This window comes from Musca domestica, unplaced genomic scaffold (genome assembly GCF_030504385.1).
Source record: "Musca domestica strain aabys unplaced genomic scaffold, Musca_domestica.polishedcontigs.V.1.1 4, whole genome shotgun sequence".
Taxonomy (NCBI): domain Eukaryota; kingdom Metazoa; phylum Arthropoda; class Insecta; order Diptera; family Muscidae; genus Musca; species Musca domestica.
The window spans coordinates 1,680,623-1,705,603 of record NW_026712328.1 but is presented as its reverse complement, the minus strand read 5'-3'; the positions used below and the strand labels follow the sequence as shown (position 1 = coordinate 1,705,603).

Genomic DNA, 24,981 nt, shown 5'->3' with positions numbered 1-24,981 from the left:
ATAACTGGTGTATGTATGAGGAATCACCCTTGGTAGAAGATGATGGCAAAATAGTGGTGAAATTACCGCTGAAAACGGACAGGTCACTACTTTCAATGGAGAAGAAACTACGCCGTAATCCTGAACTGCGGGACTTCTACAGAAAATTTATGAAGGAATACGAGGAATTGGGTAATATGGAAAAGGTGCCAGCAGATGCTGAGGAAAGATTTTACCTGTCCCACCAATCTGTAATACACGAAGGACATTATGTGTACAGGGCCCAAACAGCAAAGAGATATATTAGATATCATCAAATCTTAAATTTCGTGTCAGAAAAAGGAAACAATGAGGTGCTGAAAATTGAGGATGACGAGTCTATAAAAACGTTAGCCGTTTTATGGGTTTCAGTCAGAGATGAATTCAAATTTGAAATGAAGTTCTAGGAAATGTCGGAATGGCTGACACCAGTGACATTTATAGCAAAATTGCTGATGCAGAAGTTATGCTGGGATGAAACAATTCCAGCAGAGATAGCAGCAGAATGGAAGGAGTTCTTCAACGCGATTCCAACTCTGAATGCGCTATGGATGCCACGATGGTTGTCAACAGCAAGAAATGAGTTCTTTAAACTGAACTGTTTCTCGGATGCGTCGGAAAAAGCTTATGCGGCTGTGGTATATGTTAAGTGCAATGGTAACGAACATTTACTGACATCAAAAGCGAAGGTGAATCCAATTAAGAACAGAAAAACTTTGCCGAAGTTGGAGCTTTGTGCATATATTGACATATCTGTTAAAACGGTTTGTATGTAACATGCGACATAACTTTACAATTAATGCATGGGGCGACTATACAATAGTTTTGAGTTGGATAAATAACAGAACTCCAATAGATTCATCCGAAACAAGGTGGATGAAATTAGCGAACAATGGAGCTATGTACCAACTAAAGAAAATCCAGCCGATCTTGGCTCTAGACGAGTATTATCTATAGAAGGAGACAGTATTTGCTGGAGGGTCCTACATGGCTCCAAAAAACTTCGGAGAAATGGCCGTCAATTTTACAACAAGAGCGACAAGTATTAGTAAATACAGCTGAGAATAATATAATACATTTTTGGACGCAATAACGGTCTAAGCTAAGGAGAGTTGTTGCCTACGTTTTGCGATTTGTTGAAGGAAACCAAATTCGTTAACACTAACAGTTGTAGAATTGGAGAAGGCCGAAAAGGCAATAATTCAACGCCCAAAGAACGATGAGCACTGAAAGACGAGGAGTTAGTAAGCAGAAACAGCGGAATTGCAAGTGTATATCCGTTTCTTGATAAAGACGGCATTATAAGAGTTGGAGGTCGGCTACATGATACAAATATGCAATTTAACCAGCGACAAAGATCGCACCTGGCGGAGATATTAGTGCCTGTTAGCATACATCAACACTCCATGGAGGTAACAGGAATAAAAAAGGAGTAATATAACGGGATGTAATCTTTACTCAGACTGATAAGCAAGTGTAGCATGTTTGCTTGCCACAAGTGAGATAGCTATGCATGTTTTATGAACTTCCTAAGATTTATGGCGGCATGGTGCACAGGCATGTGTACATTTGTATCTCTATATTTCTCTCTCTCTCTTACACTTTATGCTAGACTAGGTTAAGGAAAATTATCATAAGTAGAACTTAAGAACTATTTTATATGAATAAAGCAATGTAGTAAAAATAGTCAAACAGTGCGTATATTATTCCGCGTACAGGTATAATGATAATTTTAGACATATTTTTTAATGGTTAATCTAAGATTAGGTTTTTGTGTGTGAACTTGGCCATAGGTTCCTACCTTTCTGAAAATAGGTCAATGTAGGTTCCCGTTTTGGATAAACCCCCAGAAATATACCTCCAGATATTAGAAACATTGATGGTTGTACCCAAAATTTCGAACGGATTGTGAAAAATGTCATATTTATTCCCTAATTTTAAATGTGGGTTGGTTACTGGTTGTATTGCTTGACTAAAGCCAGTAACCAAATTATTAAGTTAATTTTTGAAGTGAATTATTAAACAAATTTTAATTTTCGTTATCGTTAAAAAAAAATTGAGAAAAATGCATATTGTAATATCGCACACACTTTGATCATATACGTTAAAATACATATAAACCTTACCTTTTTTAAAAATCGTGTCACTTAACCCAAAAAAAATCAATGTTATTATGAGGAATCGGCATATTTGATTCTGGACTCTTCGATTTTTATTGTGTTGAGTATTCATGGCGACACCATGTATATTCGTCGATTCTGATCTGTAACATAAAATAAATAAATTATCATTATTATTTATTTTGTTATTGTCAAAGATTTATTCAGATGATTTTTTAATTTTATATAACTCTCTATTAAAGAGAGCAAAGTTTTCCATATATTTGCTGATCGCTATAAATATGATGATTTCATCCCGGCGAAAGGAACGATTATTTGGCTTTTTAGCTTTTAACGACTTTGATGAAAAGCACGCTACATAAGTGTCGAGCATTCATAACTGAATGAGAATCAAACTTACTTGTCTTTTCCAAAAATCATTATAACGAAATATTTCAAAGACTACCACCACATTTTCAATTAAGAACTCACCGAGTTCTGCAAATTGAAGAAACATTTTGGGATAGGCTTCTGGTGGTCATTGGAAATGCTTTATTTATGAATTGAATATGACGAAGCTCGAAAGCTACATACAAAAATGTTGCATATCCAATACAAAATTACCAAAAAGAAATTGTAAAATGAAACTCAATCTTCGTCATAACAAACGAAACAATCAACAATTAAGTTGCAAAGCAAAACAAAATTTTGCATTTTGACCATTCATAAGAAATGATGATATAACTTCTAATAACAATTTTAAAACCCGTAAACTTTGTCTTTTGATATTGGTATCGGTTCCGAAAAAGTGAACGGTCATTGCAACTTAATTGTTTTCTCTTAAAAGAAATAGAAAATCAATCAATCAAAAAAAAAAGGTGACAGGTTGCATCCTTTTTTCAGGCTCAAAGTCTTCAACTAAAAGAAAAATTCTAGAGTACTTTATTGAATGCACCGTAAGGAGATATAACGCAGCGGCATTAATTTTGAAATCTGTAGAATAAAATATTTTATTACTGATTAATAATTTTTTGTTTCCTTCCTGCTAACACCGCGCAATACTTCGATTTATCAATCAACTCCCGAAGATTGCATTAGCCTAAATTCTATACATCTATGTCTAATAGCAGCTCAATGAATCCTTAAAATTTATAAAATTATATTTCCATTAGAACTCTTCTGAACTATAAAAAACGAATTTTCGTAAATTAAATTCACTACTGTCTTCTGCAGATTGGGTCTCTCTATGAACTTGCAAAAGTTATACTGAATTTTAATTTATAATCGAGAAATTTTATGAAAAGTTAAATAAATACATAAATGAATGTTTCCAAAAAATTAGAACCGGAGTTCAAATAAGTCGCAATGGATTACATCTGAGTTGATGAGTTTGAAGAACTCGAAAAATAAGCTTAAAATTTAAAAAATCGGGATCTGGCTCTGACTACGCTAATTATTCTGTTTCAAGGTCTAAAATTCAAAAACAAGATAATGTTAATGATACAGAAATCGATCAGTGCTTTCCAAATTTCTTTTGGTCATATATGACCATATGACTTATTTCAACTTGATCAAGTAAATAGTCCATATTTCGTTTATAAAAAAATAAAATTTTATTATACCATATTAGCTATTCCAATAAAATATTGTTTAATAATTCTTTACAATTTTTACTCTCCCCAAAAATATTAGTTCAATTTCGATAGTGAATGAGAAAGTTTCTAATTTTTTCTAATTTCCTTTTGATTCACATATATCTATAAAAAATTATTGATTTTTGGCGGGCCACTTATTAATAATTTTTATTTAAACCATTATCTCAATACCTTAAATATGTTTGTAGTTATTTTGATATATTTAGGTATTGCAATATACCACGGCTAATAGGCTCCTCAAAAAATATTCTATAAAAATCCACGTCTCGAAGGCTCTTCAGAAAATATTTTTTTAAAAAATCCACGTAACGAAGGCTCTTCAGAAAATATTTTTTAAAAAATCCACGTATCAAAGGCTCTTCAGAAAATATTTTTTTTTAAAAATCCACGTAACGAAGGCTCTTCAGAAAATATTTTTTAAAAAATCCACGTATCAAAGGCTCTTCAGAAAATATTTTTTAAAAAATCCACGTATCGAAGGCTTTTTAAGAAATATTCTCTAAAAAGCAACGTCTTGTAGGCTCTTCAAAAAATATTCTATAATAAGAAATAGGTAAAAAACTTTTTAAGTTAAAAGGTTTTACGTGAAATATACATTGCAATGTTTGAGATAAATGTACTAAAAACCAAAAAATAATAGACTTGACTAAAATAAAACCGAGGGGCACTTCAATTGCATATGCATATTATAGAGAATTGACGTGCCCCACGGTTTTATTTTAGTCAAGTCTATTACTTTTTGGTTTTCAGTACATTTATCTCAAACATTGCAATGTATATTTAACATAAAACCTTTTAACTTAAAAAGTTTTTACCTATATTTTATTTTATAGTTTTTAGTTTTTATTTCGCATTCTGTTTAATTCATATTTTATATTTTTGTACCATTTTGTTCCCACGAGTAATGGACATTTAAACGGTTGACAATTTTAGCCACCCTAACGCCACACAATCCTTAACACGATACAAAATCTTGACTTGGGGGGTGGAATCAGGCTGGATTAATCAGATACCAGAATTTCAGATGCAATTTCTAAATTTAAATGTTATTATACGCCATTTAGTGGCTGCGCCATCTTAAACATTGAACTTGTATAGTATAATGTATTCTTCTTGTCATGCCCTTTTATTTAATACCCATATTGGTGGAATAGATAAAAAATTGTTATCAGCCATTTGGTAGCGGCCGCCATCATGGATTTCAATTTTTATAGTATATTGTATTCTGCTTGTTGAACCCTTTCATTTGATACCCATATTGATGGGATTGATAAAATGATATAAATATTCTTTAAAAATCAACGTCTTGTAGTCTCTTCAAAAAATATTCTATAAAACTCCACCTCTAGAAGGTGTTGTTTGTTGAGATGACAATCGTTTATTGAAAGAAAGAATGCGCTTTTACAATATTCATACTAAATACATGAATGCAAATAAAAGTACTTTATACAGGGATGTTAAACGAACAGTGATGGTACATATTAATTCATACTACGTTTACACATCCAATAAATTGACACCCCTTCTCAATATTTTCAACATTGCAAAGTAATAAATTTATATACACAAACAAATAACTTAAAATTCGTTTCATTAATTACTTAAACTCATTAAATTCCGTAAATTACATATCTTATGCTTTTGTAATGGCTTTGTGAGAACATCCGCAAGCATCAACTCCGTTGGACAATATTCATATACAACAGCTCCTGACTGACACAAGTCTCGCACAAAATAATACTTCCCGTCGATACTTCTCGGATTAACCTTCTCGTCTTGGAGTATTTTCAAGCAGCTTTGATTATCCTCAAAAACTTTCGGGGTTGGAATATCTACCTTAAATTCCTTCATAATTTGAATCAACCACAAAAGTTCTTGAGATGCTTCCGCAAGAGCGACATACTCAGCCTCCATTGAAGACAACGTAACATTTGATTGCTTTCGACTAGCATAAGATACAACAGCATCACCAAGTTTAAAAATATATCCGCTTGTGGATTTACGCCCGTTGACTTCTCCTGCCCAATCGGCATCAGCATAACCCGTAAGAATCAAATCACTTTTGGAGCCTACACACATTTTCATACTTTTTGTTCCTTTCAAGTATCGTAGGACTCTTTTCACTTCTATCCAGTCCACATCCGTAGGACAACTTACTTTTCTAGATAGAACAGACACAGCAAAGGAAATATCTGGACGAGTATTATTTGAAATATACAGCAACGAACCAATAGCTTTTCTATATAAGTTATTATTTTCAAATAAAACTCCATTTCCATTTTTTAAATAACCGGGATCCATTGAGATTGAAGAAGTTTTTGCATTTTCCAGACCAAACTCCTTGATCAATTTCTCTATGTAACGGTCTTGAGATAGATAATAAACATTATCCTCCAAATTTACTTCGATTCCCAAATAAAGCTTTAAATCGCCCATCTCTGTTATTTCAAAGTTCGACTTCAAAATTTTCACAACTTTTGCAAACTCGACATCATTCTTGGTTGCCACAATAATATTATCCACGTATATCAAAACATATATTATTGAATTTCCATCACCCTTCACGTACAAGCAAGGCTCGGCTTTTCCCCTTCTGAATCCAGAATCAATTAAAATTTTATTGATACGAAGATTCCAACAGCGAGCCGACTGCTTTAGTCCATACAAGCTACGTTTCAATTTACATACAAGGTGTTCATTTCCAGGTTCAGCAAAACCTTTAGGTTGATCTACATAAATTTCAGCATCCAACTCACCGTACAAAACGGCAGTTTTGATATCGATATGTTTTACCTTCATATCATGGTAACTTGCGATTGCCAATAAACTGCGAATGGTTGACTGTTTTACGAAAGGTGCAAAAATTTCGTCATAATTTTCGCCATACTTTTGAGGAAATCCCTTTGCAACAAATCTCGTTTTATATTTTCTCTCTTCGTCAGCAGTCTCCTTCAGTTTAAACACCCACTTACTGCCAACTGTTTTCTGGCCTTTGGGAAGCTCCACCAAGTCCCATGTTTCATTTTTATTCAGAGCATTTATTTCCGATTTCATGGCTTTCAGCCACAACTCTCTATCCGGTCTATGCATAGCTTCTTCATATGTTACTGGGTCATCCAAAAAACAAATTTTATAACCATACTTCTTTGCAGGTATGCCCTTATTTACTCTTGAAGAAACTCTAAGTCCATCCATACTGCCATTCTGTGGTATTTCCACAACACATTCCACGTTTGATGAGGTATCTGAATCATCAAAACCACAAAAATTTTCCTCATCTGATATCACAGACGAAACTTCATTTACATCCGTTAAAGGAAAGTACACCATATTATCATCAACTTTTTCGCTTCCAGCAGAAAAACTATGTTCCAAAAATTGTACATCTCTGTTAACAACGATTTTGTTTGTCTTCACATCCAGTAAACGATATGCCTTTGAGTTTTCACAATATCCGACCAAGTGATATTTTTCTGCAACATTATCCAATTTCTGACGTTTCTGTTTATTTATGTGCGCATATGCCACACAACCAAACATTCGAATATGACTCAAATTGGGAGGTTTACCAAACCATAGTTCAAAAGGTGTAACATTAACAGCTGCTGATAGCATACGATTTTGGATATAATTGGTATTATTTACAGCCTCAGCCCAATATTTCAATTCAAAATCTGCATCAAACAACATACATCTACCCTTTTCCATTAGACTACGATTCCTTCTTTCCGCAACTCCATTTTGCTCTGGAGTATAAGGGGCAGTCAACTGATGCACTATACCTTTCCTTTTGAAATATGTTTCCATTCTCTTGTTGAAAAACTCTCCACCTCGATCCGTTCTAAGAACCTTCAAACGTTTACCATACTGATTCTCGCACATTTCCACAAATTCCGTAATTTTATCAAATGCTTGATCTTTTGAAGATAGAAAATATAATGTGCAATAGCGGCTAAAATCATCAATCAATGTCATGAAATATTTATTTCCCGAAGGTGTTACATTCTGCATTGGGCCACATAAATCGCAATGTACCAAATCCAATATTTCCTGCGATTTATATTCCGATTTCTTCGGAAAAACTTGCCTGGTTAGCTTTGCCCTCAAACACACTTCACATTCCGACACACAGTTGCATTTCTTTATTTCAATTCAACAAGCTACCATCCAATTCAGGAACAAACAAAACATTTCTTATTGTTATGGTGTAACATTCACAATACACCCTGCAGTCGCCTGCACCACTCGTTTTCAACTCAGTTTCATCCGCTAAAAATACTACGCTTCTAATATTCTTGTTGATCATAACAAAGTATTCTTCCTTACAATACATATGACATGAAGCAGCCGAATAAACATACCACTCTCCGTTCGGTCTCGAATCATTTACGCCAAAACAAACTTGTTTTTCATGACCACTACTCGCAGCATGAGCTCTTTCGTCATTCTGTCTCTGCTTCTGCGTATTTAATGGACAATTTCTCTTTATATGACCAGGTTTTCCACAAGAATAACATTTCGGAATAAACTTCTTTTTCTGTGTCTTGAACGCCGTTTCAGCCTGTTCAGCACCACATTTCCGCTTATATTCCTGCAACAATTTCTCCTTTACTAAACCAAGTGTAAGATCGGCCTCTGGTCTCATTTCCAATGATGATATCAAATGATTATAATCCTCCGACAACGACGTACCCAGCAAGAACGCAACGGCCTTATGATCCTCAACAGTTTCACCCAAGTCTCGCAAACGGTCCACAATTGATAAAAATTCACCTATGTGATCTTCCATTGCACGACTTGCAGTAAAGCGCATCGATGGCATTTGTCGAAGCAAACTAACTTTGTTGGTTATGTTCGCCTTCTCGTGATGTTTCTTCAAAGCGTCCCAGAATTCCTTTGAAGTCTTGAGTTGCTTGATTATTACCTTCTGCGATTCATCCACAGCCAAACCAATAGCAGCTCTCGCTTTCCCATCACGCACCAACCACTTAGCAGCAGCTTCTTCTTCAGTTGGAGCTGGAGTAACACCACTCACCACATCCCACAATTCCCTCTCAAGCAGCAGCAGTTCCATATTAAACTTCCAAATATGGTAATTTCCATTTCCCAACTTTGGAAATTTTGTGTAGTTCATCGCCTTCGATAAAAAATTTATTTTATTTACTTTTCCCTAAACTATTTAAAACTGCCGCGTATCTGGGCCCATAACCTGTTGTTTGTTGAGATGACAATCGTTTATTGAAAGAAAAAATGCGCTTTTACAATATTCATACTAAATACATGAATGCAAATAAAAGTACTTTATACAGGGATGTTAAACGAACAGTGATGGTACATATTAATTCATACTACGTTTACACATCCAATAAATTGATTACTAACAGAAGGCACTTCAGAACATATTCTTTAAAAAATCCACGTATCGAAGGCTTTTTAAGAAATATTCTTTAAAAATCAACGTCTTGTAGTCTCTTCAAAAAATATTCTGTAAAACTCCACGTCTAGAAGGCACTTCAGAACATATTCTTTAAAAAATCCACGTATCGAAGGCTTTTTAAGAAATATTCTTTAAAAATCAACGTCTTGTAGTCTCTTCAAAAAATATTCTGTAAAACTCCACGTCTAGAAGGCACTTCAGAACATATTCTTTAAAAAATCCACGTATCGAAGTCTTTTTAAGAAATATTCTTTAAAAATCAACGTCTTGTAGTCTCTTCAAAAACTATTCTATAAAACTCCACGTCTAGAAGGCACTTCAGAACATATTCTTTAAAAAATCCACGTATCGAAGGCTTTTTAAGAAATATTCTTTAAAAATCTACTTCTTGTAGTCTCTTCAAAAAATATTCTATAAAACTCCACGTCTAGAAGGCACTTCAGAAAATATTCTTTAAAAAATCCACGTATCGAAGGCTTCTTAAGAAATATTCTTTAAAAATCAACGTCTTGTAGGCTCTTCAAAAAATATTCTCTAAAAATCCACGTCTTGTAGGCTCTTTAAAAAATGCACGTTTGGAAACCCTTTAAAAAATATGAAAACCGATATAAAAATAAAAAAGCATTAAAGTATTTCTCACTGTGTATAGAGAGGCAAATATACACTTTAAATCAAGGCTAGGCAAAGAGTATCCCTTGGGATATCTGTGTGTTCACCAACACAACTGCAAAAAAAATAAATTGTTTTGAATTTTCTGTCAAAATGGTTTTGGGAGAATATTTAGTTTTGTTCGAGCAGTCGTTGAGGAAGGTGCTGTCGGATATTTTTATGAATACACCGTAAGAAATATTGCAGCACAAATATATTTTACTACATATTCGGGACAAATATTTCCGAATTTGTAAAAATTATAAATTTTAAGATTTATCTTTTTTAATTGAATTCTATTTGACAAAATTTGCATACGAATTCACATGTTAGGAATAGAAATTTATTTCATATTGTTAGACAAATTTATTGTCCTTCCAAATTAATGTACATTTTCTTATCCCTTGATTTCTCTGAAATTAATTGTCTCCGAATTGTCTGATCAAAACATTAATTTTTAACAACGAAGTTGTTTTTAAAACGGAAATTTTTAAATTAAAAATTTAAAGATAACCAATTATTTCTCACTCTGTAAAGAGAGGCAAGAAAACACTTGCAATATTTTGTTATTTCAAAACACATACAATCACAAAAATTTTTTGAGGCTCTCTGCCTTGCCCTGCTTTAAATATTTTCATTTCAAAACATATACAATCACAAAATAATTTTGAATTTCTCTGCCTAGCTCTGATTTAAATATACCAAGGGTAGGCAAAGAGTATCCCTTGGGATATCTGTGTGTACACCAACACAATTGTAAAAAATAAATTGTTTTGAATTTTCTGTCAAATTTGCTTTGGGAGAATATTTAGTTTTGTTCGAGCAGTCGTTGAGGAAGGTGCTGTCGGATTTTTTTATGAATACACCGTAAGAAATATTGGATCACATAAATATATCTTACAACATATTTGAAACAAATATTTCCGAAATTGTAAAAATTACAACTTTTAAGATTTATCTTTTTTGATTGAATTCTATTTGACAAAATTTGCATACGAACTGATATGTTAGGACTATAAATTCATTTCATGTTGTTAGACCAATTTATTGTCCTTCCAAATTAGTGGACATTTTCATGATTTCTCTGAAATTATATGTACGTTCTTGGTCAATATTAGGAAAAATAACAGGATGTGATGTTTCCATTCTGTTTGTAATTCATAGATATAATATTTAAGGACCCAACATAGGATATGAGTTTCTGAAAAGCATAAAATTCTACGACTATTTGCGTACGTCAGCCTGTGGTAATCGGTATTAATTTTTAAAGGGTCAATTTAGATGGTTAGCATGTTATGTCCGAAATAATTAAACACAAATAACATCAAAATTACATAAAATTTCTGAAAATGTCAACTTATATATTTTTTTTATTTTAAAACGAATCATAATCGACTTAGCTGTGCAAGTATATCTCCGAATTGTCTGATCAAAATATTAATTTTCACAGACGAAGTTGTTTTGAAAACCGAAAATTTTAATCGAAAATTTAAAGATCGCCAATTATTTCTCACTCTGTAAAGAGAGGCAAAAAAACACTTGCAATATTTTGATATTTCAAAACACATACAATCACAAAAAAATTTTGAGGCTCTCTGCCTAGCCCTGAAATATACCATTTGAAATAACTACGTACACCAGTAACGTAGCCTTGGAAGCCAATAGCAAAATGATTAACTAATATGGATATGTGTCTAGAACTCTGAACGTGCATGAACCAAATTATCTATAGAAAAGGGGTGTTTAGGAATTGTATGGTGCCTTAAACAATTCAGGTCGTAAGTCAATGGAAGGGAAATTTAATTTAAAAAACTCACAGGCTCGAGATCAGCTTCCATAAAAAATAGTTGAAATTCATAATTCCAAGATTAAAGCCAAGCGAAATATGATTGATGTCGACTCTGTTAAAACTACCACTTTTACGAAAGTAAACATAACGTAATTTACTTGACTGATGAATTATTCGAAATTTTTGAGGATATACAAATTAACTGACGTGCTAGATGAGGAAATCCTACGTAATATAATATGTACAGAACATGTAAGAAATAAATGCAGAAGATGTATATTACTCTATGAATAAATGTCTTTTAATAGCTATTAAAACAAAAAATGCACTTATTACCAAAATGAACATTTAAGAATTTTAAAACATAGCATGAGAAATGTTTCAATCGAAGAACAAATGAGTCTATCAATGGATATTACAACGAGACATTACATGACACAACTAATATAAAACCCATCAATTTTGTAAGTGACAAAATACATGTAAATGTGTATAATCATATATACGAAAAACTTGTAGGGAAAATAAAGCTTAGAATCTCACAAGTAAATGAAAATAGAACTGATAAAATGTCTATCGAGAACGGCGTCAACTACATCTAGGAAACCCGAGGAGGGAAATATCTTAAATTTAATAAAGAAACAAATTTCAAAAACCCCGTGAATGTATTTTTAATTCAAGAAGGGAAAACGTGTTAAATACAGACAATCAAACATAATATGAATGCCACTTACCTTATTATAATTTGGTGTTATGCTTTTAGAAATGATACCAATATAGGCCCTATTATTCATATCGAATATGATGGCGAAATAAGGTTAGGTTAGGTTGAAAAAGGGGGAAAGAAAAACGTCGATTTTCCTGGCGAACATACACTTAAGCCAGTATATGCCTGTTGTGCGCTTTAGACTATATTTTATTGAAAGAAGACCAACAGTTTACAGTCTATTATATTAAGTTAAGCTGCCGCACTAAAATTCCTTAACCGTTTTATTTCATTTACTATTATGATCTGGTTACGGTCTGGTATGGTGTCGTTCCCTATGAACTGAAATCTAATCTTTGCAAACGCTGGACATTGGACAGAGAAATGCTCCAACGTTTCATCATCTTCCCCGCATGCTCTGCATATGCCGTTATCTGCACATCCTATCTTTACAAATGAGTTTGTAGGACCAGGTGAGCCATAATGTTGCCTGTTTCCACATTAATCTCTTTCTTACCTAGAAATAAAAGGTTCTTCGTTTTTATCTCTTTGCGGTCTCTACATAGAATTTTTGTTGTTTTCCCTACATCTGCATTGTTCCATAGGGATATGTGGCCGTTTTTTGTCCATGCCTTTGACTCTAGACGTGATGTATGTAGCGGGATAGGACTGTCTAAGTTTACTGTTGCTAATTCCCTGCTCGCTTTGTTAAGAGCCTTTGACTCTAGACGTGATGTATGTAGCGGGATAGGACTGTCTAAGTTTACTGTTGCTAATTCCCTGCTCGCTTTGTTAAGAGAGTACGTTATCTGGTTACCTCTAACTCCGTATGACCTGGTACCTAAATAATGCTCAGTAGTGTTGAATAGTGTCGAGAATAGTTAATGGTTGAATTACATATTCCGATATAGTTTTCGAATTTACTATCTTATATGTTATAGCTTTTTTGGCATTAAGCCAGTTCAGACACTCTGCAATTGGCCGGACCTGACTTAAAGGATCTCATTATGATTGTCTAAGCAACAAGAGATTACAGTATAAGGTTCTTCAATAAAAAATCCCAGTCCCGCTCTCCCCCTAAACGAGACGTTTGTGCAACGAGTCTCTGTTAGGAATTAATGTTTCACATGAGGCAGCTACTATTGTCTCAGGCATTCAATGTTTTCCATTGAATCTCACGTTGTAACTCGTAGTATTTTCTGATAGTATACCACGTCGTCTCTATTTATTCAACCTTCCGTCGCCTTGGGCCTTATTTCTATTGGGTGCTATTGTTGCTAAAAGACCATAATCTTAAAGTATTCCATATTCCACCGAATTGGAATTAGACAAAATTTCAGAACAACTGAATAATGAACTACAAGCACAAATAGGAGAATAATATAGAGAATAAACAGAAGTATATAAAGAACCATATCAAAAATCTTACTCTCAATTACCGGATAAAGGATAATCTTCATTATATGAAAATCGTTTTTCAGAAGTTAAACCAAGGGGGGAACTCTCCAGACTTAAGCAATCATTATTCAGAATTGTAATGAAGAACATATATTGATTGAATAAACCAAAATTATTGAATTTGATAATTGCTCAGTCAATATAAATAATCAAGTATTAATCAAAATGAAGTCATTATTGTTCATTACATAAGTCCCGGATATTTAAGACAAGTAAAAAAACATTAAGTTCGGCCGGCCGAACTTTTATACCATCCACCATTGGGTAAAGAACAACATTTTATATAAAAGTATCTGAATTCAAACGTGTTCCATGCTGTTAAACTTTTCAAAAAACAAGGGAACTGATGAGGATTGGTGGCTCTTTCCGAAACATAGGTATTCCCTGCCTTACCCCCTGGTAAACATTACCATCGTTCTCCACTCACAAACAAACGTTGTTTTTATAAAAACAACAATAATGGGATTTTGCCTGACGATTTTGCAACAACAAAAAAACTTTTCAAAAAACTATAAAGTGGGTATGGGCACCATACCAAAACGGAAACCTCTATAGACAGTTTTATACTTCAAGGATAGTCATCTGCCAAATCTTCTTAAATACCAAATTTAAAACAATTTACTGGGTAAATGTGACTAGGACTATCAAAATACCGAATATCGGTGGGTACCGGGCTGAACTTTTATACCATCCACCATTGGGTAAAGAACAACATTTTATATAAAAGTATCTGAATTCAAACGTGTTCCATGCTGTTAAACTTTTCAAAAAACTATAAAGTGGGTATGGGCACCATACCAAAACGGAAACCGCTATAGACAATTTTATACTTCTAGGATTGTCATCTGCCAAATCTTCTTAAATACCAAATTTAAAACAATTTCCTGGGTAAATGTGACTAGGACTATCAAAATACCGAATATCGGTGGGTATCGTTATATGTGCGCTATAGGAAAACGACAAATCAAAATTTTCGACAAATCCGTGAAAAAAAAAAGTGGCAAGAATCATCAAAATAGCAAATATCGGGAGGTACTGGAATATGGGGGCTGTACAAAAACATGGACCTATACATACAATGTTTAGCCACCGGAGGTAGAACCTATTATGACCTACAAATACCTATTTTAAGACAAATCCTTGGAATTGTCGCAAAAATCATCAAAATACCGTAATCTGAATCTGAAAATCGTTTTTCAGATTCATAAGACATTAATTCTTTATTACATTTCATTGATCCTACAGAGAACGTCGTCTTACCTTAGGTATATGAAAAAGAAATATACTGACCGACAAAGAAAATGATTAAGTAATATCAACGGATGAGTCTATGTTTTGGAAGCATTGTAAGATGATTTATTAACTAAGAAATAAATACTTTTAGATGATAAGATAATAATTTATACGACATCGCCTAAGGGTAACCAGAAAAAGTATTAATAAAAATTGGATTTGGATTGTAAAGTACTTAAAAAATTCATATATTCAGAATTTGTTTGTTTTTGTTTATTGTTGAGGATTCAATCAAATGATTGCTTAAGTCTGGAGTATTCCTCCATTGGCTGCATTACTCTCTATTACACACAGCAATGTTTTTTTTTCTGAATTCAAACTTGTTCTATGCTGTTAAACTTTTCAAAAAACTATAAAGTGGGTATGGGCATGGTGCCCAAAAAACGGATACCTCTTTAGACAATTTTATACTTCAAGGATTGTCATCTGCCAAATCTTCAATATCCTGGGTAAATGTGACTATGACTATCAAAATACCGAATATCGGTGGGTATCGTTATATGTGCGCTATAGGAAAACGTGGACCTATAATGCAATGTTTCGCCACCGGAGGCAGAACCTATTATGACCTACAAATACCAAGTTTTAGAGAAAACCGTGGAAAAAATGTGGCAAAAATCATCAAAATACCGAATATCGGGAGTACCGTTATATGGGGGCTATACAAAAAACATGGACCTATACATACAATGTTTCGCCACCGGAGGCAGAACCTATTATGACCTACAAATACCAATTTTTAGAGAAATCCGTGGAAAAATGTGACAAAAATCATCAAAATACCGAATATCGGGAGTACCGTTATATGGGGGCTGTACAAAAACGTGGACCTATACATACAATGTTTCGCCACCAGAGGTAGGACCTATTATGACCTACAAATACCAATTTTTAGACAAATCTGTGGAAAAATGTGGAAAAAATCATAAAAATAGCAAATATCGGGAGGTTACCGTTATATGTCGACCAAAACGTGGACCGATATATCTCATATCTATATTTTCAATACTAACAATCCTGGACACAATACAAATTGTTCTGCCAAAGCTCTACGTCAAATAAGGTGGGCTGTATTGTGATTTCAACAGACAGGCAGACTTACATAGTTAAATCGACTTAGAGTTTTATGCTGATCATGCATATACTTTATGGGGTCTACGACGAATATTTAGGGAATTTACAAACGGAATAACAAAGTTAATATACTCTTTTTTTCAAGGTGGAAAATAGAAATAGAAAGTAAAAATTATACTGAAGAACTATCATTAAGTTTTATAAATTTGAACACACATTTACGAATGGTCCTCTTCTAGTAACATTCTGTCGGATTTGAGGAGTGCTGCACGAACTTTATGTTATTTTTCATAATTATATGAAATTGGCCAAGATTCACAACGATAATAAATTATTTTTTATGAATGTTTTTGTTAAGGAGTTGCGTGAACACTTTTTTAATCAAGTATATAGATGACATCGGAATTGAAGGACAAAGTTAAGTTCATAAGCACTGCACACAAATACAGATTTTCGTTAAATACGAATAATGGTTAAATGGCGAATTTAGTTTCCAGGTATAACCGGAGAGTCAATATCAGACAACATTTGGCAAACCATCAAAACCAGTTGACGTGTGCAGCGATTAAACTGCGTAAACAGCGTAATGGTTCGAAATTGAAGATATTGAAAGTAAGGAAACCAAAACAATTAGCCACAATATTAAAAGATGTCAGTATGCCCTGCTCCTAAAACAACGATTTTTTCCATTTTGAAAAATACATAATTCTATCAAATTTCTGGAGATAGAAATATATATTTCTCAACAACTACAGTGGCTCCAAGCAAAATTCGTACAGCTAAAAAAATATTTTTCTTATAACTTCCAAAAATCAAAATTCACCAAAAAATGTTTTTTTACATTTTATTAATACACTACTTAGACAAAAATTTAGCAAAAAAATTAACATTTTAATTCATTTAAAATAAAAAATTAAATAAATATTAAAAGAAAAGTATTTCTAGACATTAATCCAAAAATATTACTAACTAACCTTCACCATTAAACCAATGTTCGTATATGCTATAACATTTGTCTTTGTGGTATCCAACTGTCTTGTAGTATCTACCAAAACATTTTATGAAGTTTATTTTGTTGATATATTCCAATTGTATTTTCTTGCTACATGAATTTACTACAAACACAGGTAAAATATATAGGTACGAAGACATGCAAATATTTGATGTTCTACTGTTTTCAAAAGTACCACAATATCAGGGACAAATAAATAAATAAAAAATAAATCAGAAACTTAATGTATGTAAAATATGTAACTAACAAGGTACAAAAGTATATATAGGACGAAAGAGGACACAAAATCTTGTTTTATAAAAGTTCTAGTGCACTAAAGTTGGAATTTCTTAAAATTTGATAGCTGAGGAAAAATAAAATAAAATTGTTTAAATGCTTCCTTAATTTAATCAAATGATTCTCAAAGGCAACAATCCTATAAACCTAAAAAACAATGATCGCAATTTCTGTTATACAGTAGCTCCAAGCAATACTCGTACACTTAGCAAAAAAATTTTTTTTTCATGCAATATATGATTGGTATTAAATTCACTACCAGAAGAAACCTATATTTTAATTAGTGTATATGGAACTTGAACTAGCCGTAGAAAAAAGTCTAGGGTTTTTATTTATTTAACAAAATAATGGCATTTATTCTAAAACTCACCAAATTTTTATGCAAAGGTTAAACGCGTACATCTTACATTTATAAGGCAACCCTGTTTCAAACTGCGTCCAACTTCATGCGATTGTTGGAAAATGTATTTGGGGAAGTCTCTAAAAGCAAATTTCCATTAAAAAATAAAAATAAAAAAGGGGAAGATAACGAGGACAAACCACTGTTGAAGTGAGAAATTTTGTAATTAAACATTACAAAAACCATAAATCGCTAAGTGAGATATCTGAGATTGTTAATAGAAGCCAATCTACAGTTCAGTACACCATAAACGGTTCAAAACAGATGGATGTGTAGAAAATAAGTCAAAATGGCAACTAATAAAATATTTACCTTAAGTGATGAGAAGTATATTTTAAGGCAAATCAAAAAGGATATATCTTTGAGCTCGCAAAAATTGCCGAAATTATTTGGGAAAAGTATGTTGCCCTCAAACAATAAGAAATATACTGCATACGTCGAATTACAATGGCAGAAGAACTAGAAATAAACCTATAATCAGCGAAATCAAGAAAAAGATTGCGATTTGCCAAGGAGTAATATCAAAAGATTTTTCATTTTGGAAGAATGTGCTTTTCACGGACGAGATCAAATTCATCCTTTTTGGTTCAGATGGCAGACCTTATGTATGGGGAGAGCAAATGAAGCGCTCATTGCCAAAAATATTTATTAAGACAATGATCCGAAACACAAGGCCTATAAAGTGCGGTCATGACGTCATGGATACACCAGCCCAGAGTCCAGACATAAACCTCATAGAGAATTTACTTAAAAATTTAACCTAGCTTTTGCGAAAAACTTGTTAAAAGTATACCAAATAAGCTACAAATGGTAAAAAAAGTAAAGGAATGCATACTATTTTTGGATTAAAAGGCAACAAAGCACCAATATATGCAGTTCAGATTGTGTGCGATTGAAAGTACTCAAATTGGCATTCACCACATCACAACAAAATTACTGCTATAAAGAGTGTTTGCCCCCAAAGAGCATGTCTGCAATTACACCGAGTTCAGCAGAGGCACAACTTCCGGAGGAGGAGGCATCACACAGATCAACGATTGCTACAATCATTTAGAGAAAATGAATTAAAAAGTATGAGGTCTGCAAAGTAACTTTTTTTGCAAACTCTCATCTGGACAAAAACAATACAAATCTATCTATCTATTATCTATCTGAGAACGTCTCAAACGCTTATATGTTCAAGGTATTCACACAGATGATATTTGGAAAAAAAGTTAGAAGCATAAAAAATACATATAATACACCAAACAAAACAACAAAAAAGCTAGTAGCTTCTTTTCAGATGCGACTGAAATAACCAGATTGTAAATATAAGTCTAATTTGAATATTTAAAACATTTAGCGATGTACTTGCTTGCAATTAAAAAATTGAGTCAATAAAATTTGAGGAATATACCACGGAAACTGCGAGTATATAATACATTATATGGATGCACAAAATCCTATACCATGGAGACAAAGTCCTAAATCATAGTTTTGTACCAATCAGAGATCTCAGGAAAAAATAAGGATTATTAATTTTATTGCGAGCACAATACCAGAAAAACATCACGAAATTGTGTCAACGAAGATTCATTTAATATTTGGTTGGCATCATCTGATCCTCTCATCTCTAGCATTCGCAATCAATGAAAAGTACAACATAATTAATTAGACAAAGAAGCGAAGGATTTGCTGGAAAAGCAATATATCAGAACAAAATCGTTAAAACAAATTCTTTAATGATGAAAAATCTTACATGGTTGACAATTAGTCCATATGCCTCGTACATGACCAAGTATTCTATGTAATTAACTTGGGAAGAATATGCCAGCCGGACACACTATCGGGTTTCCAAGAACTCTTTTTTACGTTATGGATTGTCTATAAGAGAATCAAGGCTCATTGCATGAAAACATTGCTCTTTTATAACCATCCAAACATTTTTTTTAACTACTAACGATCGATTGCTATTCAAAACGACTCAATATTTTAAGAAACACACGAAAGCACTTATCGTTAATGTATTAAAGGATAAAAGAAACATCAACGAAAAGCTCAACTGGCGATCGAATACATCTCAATAACTAACATTGTAACCCTTCGGTCGTTCGATAACTCAATGTGTTTTAAATATATACATTACAAGTAAAACGTAAGCATACCACATAACCAGGTAGAAAAACTAAACATAACAATGTTGCACAGTGAATCAAAACGTTATAGCAAGGATTAACGAAATCATAACAATGAAATCAATGAAACTAACTATAAATTAGTAAAAATAAATAAATACTATAACGTCTTGCTACAATCTACGGCTTTGGCGTGCGGATCCCGCCCGAAAGCGCAAAAAAAAACATTTAGGACTTCTTTGGTCTTCCTCTCTCGCGAATGGGATGAATTGGCTTTGGCATAGTATTTGTATTTTCATCAGCATAAAGAGTTAGGGCATATGCATGATATGGATCCAACTTTCTTAATTATTGCTTAGGCACCATTTCTCTTGGGAACAAACGCTTGGCTCACTACGTGAATAGTAACCATAAGAGTGACTTCACAACGTTGTCGTTTGAATCTTGTCTTAATTGTACTTTAAACTTTAAGAGTTCCGATAGACTCATCTATTATAGCTCTAAATCATTCTGAACGTCGTATAATGTTCTTAAATTTCTTCCGTCAAAAATGCGGCCGAAAATCTGTTAGTTGATATTTTGCTGTATTCATTGCAAACCTAATGGCACTTAAGTGGGATGACCAAGTGTTATGATGACCTTGAACAAGAAAAGACAGTTGCGCTTTTATATCGCGATTCTTACGTCCACCTCAGTTGACTAGTGGGTAGTTGACGGGCGTAAATTATTGCTGCATATTCCAACAGAAAGCAACTTGTTGCTTTACGGCAGTTTTAGGTCGTCTTGGGATTCCATAACGAAAACCCTCTTCAGAAACAACTCATCGTGAAGTAACATCTTCGGCGACAGATATCCATTGATAACTACAGCTGTTGGAGACAGCGGACCAAAGAGATTAACAACTAAAACTTCACAGAGTTGGTTAGTACTCGTTATGTTCATGAGTTCGGCGGGTTTCATATTCGTTGCTTTGAATCGTTGACATTATATACATGATTTAACATCTTTTGTAATTTCTGTGCGCATACCCGGCCAGAAAAGTTCTTTCGAGATTCGTTCTCTACGCTACTGTAACCAGCGGTGCTATCATCATGATAGACTTTTAAAATTTGAGCTCGCTCATGCTCTGCTAAAACAAACTGTGCCTCATCGGTTTCATCATCATTGTATCGATAGAGAACTCCTTTGTTCATAATGTATCCACGATTAGCCCAATGAATAAAAACTTCGATTCTAAAGAATTTATGATACGTTTCGCAATTTCATCCATCATTTGCTCTTCACGTACCACAAAAGATTTTCTTGTGGGGAAATCAACTTGAAAATGATGCAACTTGATGCAGAATATTAAAAAAACACAAAAGTTAAGCTTGGACCCATGGTAGAATTTTTCCAAACAAATTTTTGACAACATCTCATTTTCAAAATTTATATTCTTAAATCAATAGTACATAAAATCGGAGATGGGGACTGTTTTCTATGCAGTGAAATTTGACATGGCAAATTACATAAAATGCGGAGCTGGGAATGCTTTTTTGAAATGAGGTTACCGTACTTTTGTTTTTGATTCAGTTGAAAGCGCCATCTGTCGAACAAAAAATTAAAATATCTGCATTCGTTCAATAGTTACAGAATGTTATCCAGGAAAAAATCATTCTGAACCACTGAGGCCGATACAAACGAAAATCCATGCTATGTGAGCAAAAGAAGAAACAATAAGTATTATGAAAAAGTGGGCAGGTCACAAATTTCCTAAACTTGCTGTTAGTATCTCTCACATTACTTTGTAATCCAGAAAATCTCCTCAATTCTATTCTATGCAATCTGACTTTGGCTATGAATCCTATTAAAATACTTTTCTAATCAATACAATAGTTAGCTCAATAATAAGCTAACGAGTTCTGTTCCTTTAAATTGTCTAAACAATGAGCATATTTTGTATATAAATGTCAATATATATGTATATGAAAGGTCAAAGCACTTATGTCAAACCGTTTTCAAATCAATGTTTTATATTTAAAGCTAACAAAGTTCTAATATATGCAGCTCAGGTTGCATATCACAACATAATAGATGCTTAAAAGCAATTACAAGGAGTTCAGATGAAGTATATCTTACGAATGGTTTCTATGTTTCTGTAAAAAAATCCGGTGTCTAAAATCTTGTCTCTTTATAAAAAATATGTTAAGAATCACTTCAAAGCAGCTGCAGTTCTCCTGTCACCCATGAGTGCCTAAAGACATAACTCTGATTCGGTATCCTTATATTTATAAAAATAAGGCTACTCTAGTAGAGAGTAAGCAAAAACGGCATAAGAAACGATGAAGATGTGTTGGGGTAAATTTGCAGAATCTGCTACCTCAAGAATAAGTCTGCTACACCTAGCCAATTAAAGGAAGGTAAGCAGACGGATGGACATTAAGTTCAACAAGGCCGATCGTATTGACTGTGAACCCTATAAGACAACATTAAACAAGTAAAATAGTGAAATGAAGAAAGGCAAGCGCATGTCATGGATATGCTTTACTGTCCATATTATATGCCCACATTTTGCAAAGTCTTTTCGAATGATCCTATCCATTGGAAGTTAAAACGTGAAGATGGCACGTGAACTGACTCTATTCTACAGAATTTTAATCTTCCCAGACAGTACAGACGCGATAAACGCTTGGCAAACCAAAATCGAAGATGTAAGTCTGATTTACAGAATCGTAAGTATTGCGCAAATTAAGTGGGCGATTGACACTAAATTTAAGCATTTTAAATAATCTGAACCAGAGTGTATTATTCCCGTCATTCTGCTACATGCCTAAAACTTATATACGCCTATCGGATATTTCGATTATGTGGAGAGAAGTCACTCAAATTCCCAAAACTGTGATAAAGGAAACAGGCGAGACGACATGAAACTTGTCTTTATTTCAATTTGTCTTTTTTCGCTTCACTGAAAGGAGTGATATTTTTTTTTGTAACGTATTTTTGTAAAATATTTAAAATTTGCAAATCAAGTTGAAACTCTCGAGTCATTTTAGGAGTTCACGTTGATCCCTGAATACCAGAAAAGTTTAAGCGGAATCGTTTCATTTATTTATTACAAAATGCTGATCATATATTCAGTAGTCAGTGCACCGCGCTGTGAACCTTGACATACTATTTGTAGTTCTTAAATGTTTTAATACGCACTAGAAAAAATATGTATCTCTAGTCTACATTGCTACAGTTTAATCACAGTTTTATCATTGGTGAACTAAACTGATTTAACTTAATTTATTCCCCATTTCAGGTATTTTGTCGCTTCACTGAGAGGAGTGATATTCCATTTGTAACGTATTTACAAATCCCAAAAATTTGCAAAGCTCTAGTGTCATTTTAGGTCTCCTTGTTTTCGCGTTGATGCCTGAAACCCAGAATGGTGATCATATATTTAGTAGTCAATTGCACCGCGCAGAGGACCTTGAAGAACTATTTGTAGCTCTCAAATGCTTTTAATACACACTAGAAAAAATATGTAGCTCTAATCTACATTGCTACATCGGAGCGAATGCGAGGTGAGCTTAAATGACACGTGAGTTTAAAATTTCTTTCCAATGTTTTTGCATAAACGTAAGCTTCATGTCATCTTCCATGTTTTCTCTAACACTGTTTTATCATTAGTGAAGTTAGCTTCCAATTGATCATAATTGGTCATTACATTCTGCACAAAGATGTTTGGAGATTAAGTCCTCAATGTTGAGGAAATCGCCAATTTGAAAAGAGAGCCGTTCATTTTTTTTCGATGTGAACTATAACGCCATGCTAAAATGACGTCCCTCGTAGGCATATTTAGCAATGCTGATGTGATGGTGGTCGGATATAATACAGGCCTGATCTTAAAGCAAATTTAAATTTCCAGTGGTTTTATTTAAAACAAATAACGATTAATAGGCAGTTACAGTCCTTTGGAAGTGAGTGGTTTGGGTTTTCAAGCTTTGGGAATATGAGTGACTTCCCTCCACATAACCGGAATATGCGATAGAAATATAGATAGGTCCATGTGATTTAAAAGGCTTACATTTAGTTATTTTTATCAATCGTCCACTTAATTTGGGGAATGGTTGCGAGTATACCAATCAGACTCATATCTTCGATTTTGGCGATTTTGTTGACGTAGCTGTCGATCGTTTATCGCGTCTTTGTTATGTCTGGGAAGATTAAGATTCTCTAGAATAGTCAGTCCACGTGCTATCTTCACGTTTTAACTTCCAATGGATGGGATCATTCTAAAAGTATTTGCAAAATGTGGGTATATATAGTATGGACAGCAAAGCAATTCCGTGACATGTGTTTGGATTTCACTGTTTGTAATTGTTAAAGGTTGTCTTATAGGCTTCACAGTCAATACCTTCGGCCTTGTTGACCTTTTTCTACAACCGTCTGCTTATTTTCCTTTAATTGGCTAGATGTTTGGTCCACCTTCTGAATCGTCTAATTCTGAAGGATACTTTAATATGGTATATCACCCATGGTTTAAATACCAAACATTGATTTGAAAACTGTGTTATAACCCAAACCAAAATGCCTTTCCAATGACTTGGCAATATATTCATATTACAATTATCGTATTCATATTACAATTATCGTACCATCTGTCATTTAGAAAAAAAAGCCACACCCTTCTTGCAAATCACACAATCGATCGTATTTCAAATCATACGATCGAATCAAAAGACCAATAAATAATCATACGATGTATCTAGAATTAAAATAAACAATTATGTATATTGCACTCATTCACAAATAAAGATTTAGTTCTATTCCAGCAGCAAACTTTAATTGACGTGTTATTTTTTAACGCGAGTTTCGCCAAAGGGAGGAAACTCACTTTAGTTTTTAAAAAATATAATACTATTAAGAATGATTATAATTGGCGCAGTCGGTAGGATTACCATGATCGTTTGGTAGTCCGTGAAACGAAATCCTACGTAAAAGGATAAGTCCTCCGGAAAGGGACAATAAACTTAGT

At 33.5% G+C, this 24,981-nt stretch overlaps 1 protein-coding gene across 4 annotated transcripts in view; it reads right to left on the bottom strand.

Moving 5' to 3' along the window:
* The window catches only part of LOC101899591 (tyrosine kinase receptor Cad96Ca), a 569,779-nt gene that overhangs the window by 506,678 nt on the left and 38,120 nt on the right, over positions 1-24,981 (bottom strand). For all 4 annotated transcript variants that reach the window (XM_059126617.1, XM_059126620.1, XM_059126619.1 and 1 more), the window contains one exon: positions 2,145-2,281. In XM_059126617.1, coding sequence (XP_058982600.1) covers positions 2,145-2,281 — 137 coding nt within the window. The remainder of the gene's footprint in view (positions 1-2,144; positions 2,282-24,981) is intronic.